Source organism: Halyomorpha halys, unplaced genomic scaffold, assembly GCF_000696795.3.
Source record: "Halyomorpha halys isolate HHAL.00 unplaced genomic scaffold, Hhal_1.1 Scaffold1274.1, whole genome shotgun sequence".
NCBI lineage: Eukaryota > Metazoa > Arthropoda > Insecta > Hemiptera > Pentatomidae > Halyomorpha > Halyomorpha halys.
Window position 1 is genome coordinate 168,713 of NW_027113193.1, and position 7,493 is coordinate 176,205.

At 34.8% G+C, this 7,493-nt stretch overlaps 1 protein-coding gene across 1 annotated transcript; it reads right to left on the reverse strand.

The window, feature by feature from the left end:
- Positions 1-1,756: 1,756 nt before the first annotated feature.
- Positions 1,757-3,052, reverse strand: LOC106689072 (uncharacterized). Its single transcript, XM_014433843.1, has 2 exons — positions 2,999-3,052; positions 1,757-2,579 (listed from the first exon to the last, which is right to left on the reverse strand). The coding sequence occupies exons 1-2, from the start codon at positions 3,042-3,044 to the stop codon at positions 1,840-1,842; spliced, it is 786 nt and encodes a 261-aa protein (XP_014289329.1). The 5' UTR covers positions 3,045-3,052; the 3' UTR covers positions 1,757-1,839.
- Positions 3,053-7,493: the final 4,441 nt, after the last annotated feature.

Sequence of the window (7,493 nt, forward strand, 5' to 3'; positions counted from 1 at the left end):
GCATTTAAATGTATAATATAGCATCATTAGTGCCACCTTGCGGCCTATTGAAAGATCTTACAACCCCAGCCTGAGGTATGAAAAAGAAGAGACCAGGATGCAAGAGAGAGCTATTTTTGTAGGCATAGTCCGTTTTTTTTTCTTTCTTTGAATTTCTGAACTCATAATACGAGAGTAGAGCTCAAGAAGTGGTTCCCCGGCAATGGAGGATAATACTAGGGATAAATTGGAGAAAGAATAATGAAATTAGAGATCGGTACCATCCAATAACATTAATGGCACACACCTAAGTAAGTTCACCTCTAACTTTCTTCTACTACTTCAACCTTCGTCTTCATTATTACTACATCACTCATAAAATGATACAATATCCATAGATCCCCAAATCAAAATTTATTCAATAGTTTTTTTTTGTCTTCAATATATATCAATTTTCTGTCAATTAATTTCTAAAATACAATGAACTCTTAACAACGCAACCAGTATTCTTAAAGAGGAGTAACGCCAGATCTTAATTTTTAGGCGCACTTGATACACAAACAAAATAAAACAGAAGGAACATTAAGGATTATAGTTTAAAAAAAAACATGTCAGTTGCTGCAATAACTGACATTGTACGATAGTTCACTGTCAAGGTATATACATGTGTTAACGTGACAGCAGCTTCATTGACATTACTTGTACTATCAACTATCACACCAGCAATATTGTGACAATACAATCATACAGTTACAGTTATAACTATTCTCGAAGAGCGGGTAAAAAAAGGAAATGGATGTTTTTCTCTTTGGACGTTCCTAGGATTGGCACATCTGATAACAACAACCTATTTACGCAACAGTTGGCCAAACGCACTTTTGATGAGAGCTTCACTGATTTTTCCGAGTCTTTTACTACTGTGTAAGTATTATGAGGACATCTATAACAAATATTTTTCATATAGAAAAGCATATTACAAGCTCAATCAAATTGAATATTTTCTGAACACTGAACATTGTAATTTTGATTTAGATTAGATTTACATTTATTATTTTTAGGTTGTACTAAGTTTGTTTTTTTATATTCTTCTATAGTAATTAAACAGGATAGTATTTTTATTTTAAGTTTTTTCTTATTTTTTTTATATGTTCGTATATATTTTACTGTAATTTATTTTATTATACTTTTTTTTTGGAAATTTAATGAAATTATCCAAATTGTATTCATTTGTTCGAAACATTCTCTTATCGTAGTTTATCCAAAATTTAAATTTATTTATTACAAGGTAATTCACAAGTATAATTTCACTTAATACCTGTATAAAAAATGAAATTGAAAAATGTAAGGTTCGACTAGGATGCAGATACTAAGAACCTCCCGAACAGGTTCAATAATTTTCATAAAAATATTTTTGTTTTGATAAAAAAAATTCTCCAAAACAAAAATATCTTTGAATAGTAGCCAGGACTGTTATAAAATTTTACAAGATTAAAATCTGCTCTGGCAGGAGGACCATAAAGGACATAGAACACTTAACATTTGCTACTTCTGCTGCCAGGTCAATTCAGCCTTGGATGTTGTAATTCTTGTCCTGTACCATATATTACACTTTAGGAATTTGCTTAGGAAAAAAGTTAATCACGCTGTTATTTAGATGATAACGAATAACAATGATAAAATAGTATTCATATCAGCTTAATTCTTCCTATTATATTAGTTAACCGGAGAAATAGAATCAATGTGATGGGGCTTATCAAAATAAACAAAACTATTTTTATCTAATAGCTGTATTTCTTTCCCTTAAAACCACATTATACTAAGATGTGTAAAACATTGTGAAAAGGTCACATAGTGCTTGAATCAAGAAGAAGCGCCGCTCTCGCCTGATCCAGAACTCGCACTACCAGACCGGTCTCCGGATTCTCCAGAACCTGAGCCTGAACCGGAACCGGAACCTGTGGAAGGGACAGAGCCTCCTCCAGATGTTTGGGGGAGTCTTGGAGGAACCCTTCCTTGACCAGGCGTTCCTAATCTTTGACCCAGAATAGATTCGATCCTTCTCAGTAGTTCTTGCAATCTTACCTGAGTTCTATTGCGATGTTGTTCGATCCTTTGGCGAATCAAGTCTCTCAACTCTTGGAGGTTTTGCGAAGGAATAGTCATGTTTGAACCTGATAATCTCTGCCTCAAATCTGAGAAAAATCTCTCAATTAAGCCATCTATCCTAGCTCGCTGATCTGTGCTGCTTGCATTCCTTAATTGGAACAGTTCCCTTAGCAATAAAAGGTTTCGGGAAGGAACGGTCGTGTTTGAACCAGAAAATCTTCTAATCCAGGTTTCATTGATCCTTCTTAGAAGCCCGTCCAGCCCCAGAGAGCCGTTCCGCAGCTGATTAATCCTTGGGATCAAGTCCCTCAAAGGGAAGCGATTGGTAGAGGATGAGTTGCGATTCTCCAAACCGTTTCTAATTCTATCCGAGACCCCTTGTAAGAACCTTCCTAACGGTGAAGGACTTGTACTGGTCCCTAGTGGTTGCGGTTCCTGTGGAACTTGTGCGTTCCTTTTCGTCCTTTCCTTCGTCGCCGATACAACAGCAACTCCTGAAAAATGTTTTAAAAATTAATTTGTTGACAGTCTTGGTTAGAAAAAAATTAATTACATCGATTTTATCTTTAAAAAATTATTTGCAGGCATAAACTATCGGATCCAGGAACAGAACGCGTTCCATTCTCCTCCAAATAATCTTTGAGTCTTTCCTAACTCTTAAACTAAACTCTTTCCTATTACACATAAAAAGGACAGCCGCTATTATTATGTTTTTCATTGGAAACATATATTTAATCATTTAAATAGATTTATTTTGATCGACATTTTGAATTAGTTGTATAGGATTTGCCTAATACACTGGTGTGCCAAGGTATGTATTGTTTTAATGTCCTTAATTAATTTTTACAGTTTTGACACATCATCCTGTATTTATGTTTATGTAATATGAAATAGTCAGTAAGGATATAGATACCAGCAAGTAGGAGAGAGATGAGGAGGAGTTTCACCGTTGGACACATGTCGCTGCCTAAGTGACTCTGTACTACGAACCACCTTATTTATACATCTAGCATTATCGCATTTGTCACTCATTGACACTTAGCTATCAATGCTTTCAAAATGTTGAAAAAATTAAAAACAATTATCTAACGCTCTAATTAAGCAAGTACATTTGGAATTAATTATCTCAACTGTCATTTTGTTAAAACGTTAAAACCTCAATAAGTGATAAATTATTACATTTTTTCTGGTATTGCAGGATATTCACTTGATTTTTAGCCTATTTATTTATACAATAATAATATTCTTTATTTATTCTAAGGCTAGTCCCTTTGGAATAATATAATAGGCATAATAGACACTACCATGGTGTAACTATTTGATAATTACAGTCATGACAGCATTTACTATCATATACTATGTCGCATTGTTTTGGCGTGAATAGCTAATAGTACTAGTAATGACTATGGATTAATAGTTGCATTAATTTCCACGGTCGACTGTCATCTGTATTCGCCTTGCCAGTTAACTGTCACAACATATCAACCATACCAACCTAAAATGACGATAGGTGGAAAAATATTGTTCGTATATATTTGATCAAAACTTTTTTCTTTATTTATTTAATGTGATTTACAACTGTATAAATAATAAATACTATAAGTAAATATGTTGTATGTTTCATAAACACTTGAAAATCTTGGGAAGGAACCTGGGTGGTACTTCAAACATTAATTTAAATTAGAAGGTCCCGTGGCCATATTCTTTTCAGACGCCTCGGAGGAGTATCAGGGATTGATAAGGATGAAGGATTAAGAATTAACGGGTTAGGATGGTTAAGGAGTTTGGAATAAAAAGATGCATATCTGTTTTGGACCAAATCTCCAACGAATGGGATGTTAAGGTCTTTGTGAATTAGTTTATTTATAGAGCTTAATTACATATGTTCAAATTGGTGTGATTATCGTAGTGTATACTAATTTTTTGTAGTGAATGGGAAGTTTAGAGCGTTTGTCAAGTAAGTGTTGCAGCAATCGGAATCTACAAGCAGTTTCTTGTCGTTTCAGTCTTGTGTGTGGATTCCAATTAAGTCTCTTGTCAAGATGGAGTCCTAAGTATCGAATCTGTTCAACAGGTGTTAGTGATTAAAACTAAAATTTTATCAGCACCGAAACCCAAAATTAATTCACCTCGGGCCCCAATAATGAAACAACCCCGGGTCCTAAAAATAATCCATTCAGAGTTTTAAAAATGAATCCACTATGGGTTCCAAAAATAAATACGATCGGAGCCATAAAAAAATCCCAAGTTTCAAAAATTATATTCATCCTAGGCCGGAAAAAATTGTCCTGGGTCCTAAAAATAAGTCTATGTATTGAAATTCTCTCATTTTCTTTTGTTCGAATTGTTTTTTTGGTTGTTTTTTTTTTTATATTTATTTATTAATATTTACAACTGTACATTATAATACATTTAGTGAATCTGATCTAAGTTAAATTGGAGTGTTACAGGCGTACTGCTACCCATTGGTAGCACTCTAATGACATTTTACATTAGCTGGTCTCGTGGCCATCTTCTTTTCAGGCACTTCGGAGGATTGTCAGGAATGGAAGCGGATGCAAGATTAGAAACTAGGGGGTTTGATTGGTTAGAGAGTTTATAATGGAAGGAGTGATATCTGGTTCGGGCAAGACCGGTTACATAGGAGACATTAAGGTCTTTATGTATGACTTTATTTGTGACAAAGTAAGGAGCATTGAGGATTTTAGGAAGGATTTTGAATTGTAAGGATTGAATACAAGAGGAATTCGAAGGTTTAGTGGAGCCCCAAAGCTCAACTCCATATGTCCTTATTACAGTCGTGTAGATCAGTTTTTGTAATGTGTTGGAAGTTTAGACCATTTTTCTAGTAAGTGCTGTAATAGTCGAAATCGACGTGCAGTTTCCTGTCTTTTGTGAGGATTCCAGGTTAATCGTTTGTCCAAATGTAGTCCTAGGTAGCGGATCTGTTCGATAGGGGTAAGATTAACATCATTAAATGAAACTGTAGGGCAATCAGTATGTTCACGACGAAGGGTAAAGGTGATTTGATGGGATTTGTTGGAATTTATCTTAATCCTCCAATTACGACACCAATCTTCGAGGGCTGTGATATGGGGTTGGAGAGTTTGGGATACAATTAATGGGTTATTATTAACAGCGAGCACTCATGAGTCATCGGCATACGTGGTGAGGATAGTGTTAGGATTGGTTGGAATGTCAGCTGTATAGACGGTGTAGAGGGACCAAGGATACTACCTTGAGGAACACCAGCGGACTGTGAATAGAGGGATTAATAGGAACCATTGTGGTTTACTTGGAAAAATCTATCAATGAGAAAGGAACGAATAATGAGAAAGTATGTAGGAGGTAGGAATTTACAGAGTTTGTAAAGCAGTCCCGGGTGTCAGACTCGATCAAAAACCTGTTCTACATCAAAAAAGACTACCGCGCTGTACATTCCGCGCTCCAAAGAAGATGAGACTACGTCCACTACACGATGGCATTGCTGGGTAGTAGAGTGGGATGTTGGAAATCCAAACTGGTGATCAGGGATTATATGATTGGAATCCAGGATGGGGTATAGGCGTATCAAAATGAGTTTTTCAAGGATTTTGCCCATGATCGGTAATAGAGTTGTTCGAATTATATGATATACTTCAGCAATTACAAAATTTTACAGCTGAAGTAAATATTGTTAGTACCTACTAAGAGGAATTGGAAGAAGGCTAGGAAATGAAATTGTGCAGTTTTTTGGGCTTTTAATGGGACTGCAGTTATTAATAACACAAAACATGAGGCTTTGGTACTGAGAACAATGAGAAACAACGAAATACTTTTTGCTTCAAATTTGGATACATTAATGCATTAGGATATTCTACGTATATTTTCAAATTATATATTTTCCTTTTTATTTATTTAAAATAAAAAAGTAGGCTCTCAACATGAACTGACCTATGGAATTTACTAAAATGTGTTCAGTTCTCTAGTTCTCATGATTATTCAGGTATAGTCCTTATTCAGGTCTATTTATTGTAAATAATTTAATTGTACAAATGTAATAACAATGTCATATTTTGTAATATACTATTTGAATGAATAAACATTATAGTAGAATCTCCTGACATGCTGAAATGCTATCGTCTTACACTTAGCATCTATCGATGGCTTTTAGTAGGCCCAGAGAAATAAATAGGCGCAACTTGATAAACCAGATTGTAAAGATCTCCTACAGGAAACGACGTCTTTAGGAGGCAGTGAATAAGAATATACGTGATGCTATTTTCGCTATATTGGTCTTTTACTTCACTCGGCCTTCTATGGATCTCTCCTCCTTCCTAAACAGTTTCTTTCCTTTGTAAGGACCTGCAGCTAGTTCCTGCAGGACTTGCCATCCCCTTCACGAACTCAGTCTAGATATCGTATCCTTACAGAGTGAAGTTTCCGTCCTGCGAGGATTTAAGGCTAGTTTCCGTTTGACTCATCCTGCCAATTCATCTCCTAACCTGTATAAAGACACATTGTGGAGGTTCTCTGATGTAGTGTACCTCACATCTTCAATTGAAGTCAGAACTGATTAATTATTCACAGCCACCTTGACAACTCCAAGTAAAAATAAAAATATAAATAACAAGCTGGTAAGTAGAGACTCTTTACATGTACAGCTATTTCACTTCATTTTGGATGGGAGATGAAAATGCCATTCTTCTCTTTTCTATGAAAAATATAGGACTTGAAAAAAGATTAACGATTCCGCAAACATCAGTTTCTTGCATGATTTAAAAATCCTATAAATCACTAATAGTGAATATTAAAAGAGAATGAAATAGTTGTCTCTCTATTCGCCATCCTTAATCCTCTGAAAATTTCTGTTGAGGCTAGATAGTGACGAATTAACTATTTTTCATATTTACATTCAACAAAACCAATAAAAATAATACAAAGATAAGCATATATGTAAATAGGTTCCTAAATGCTACAAAAATATGCCATATACAAATTATAAGTTTTATTGGAATTTATTTAGTTGAGTTCTATGGAGTGACCACCAATTAAAATATCCACATATGTTTCATCCCCTTTCACATTCTGGAAACGAGGGAAGAGGTTAAAGAAATGTAAAATCATATTTATGTTTGATGTTTTCTGACGGAGAAAGAAAGTTTCAAAAAGAGCATCATATATTTTATTGGAAGATTATTGATTGACCGTGTGTAAAGATGAAAGGAATATGGTCCGGGTGCGGTCAAAAAAGAACAAAAAAATAGTAATGGAAGATTATTGATTGACCGTGTGTAAAGATGAAAGGAATATGGTCCGGGTGCGGTCAAAAAAACTCAAATAGTAGAAATATACTATTTTAATGAGCCAACGTTTCGCCCCACGTTGCAGGGCTTCTTCAGGGCTATTTTGGCGGCAGTCAAAACAAA

Coding starts and splice junctions, on each gene's coding strand:
- LOC106689072 (XM_014433843.1), bottom strand. CDS start 3,044: ATGTGTCCAACGGTGAAACTCCTCCTCATCTCTCTCCTACTTGCTG. Junction 2,580..2,998: donor CATCTCTCTCCTACTTGCTG/GTATCTATATCC, acceptor AACATTTTTCAG/GAGTTGCTGTTGTATCGGCG.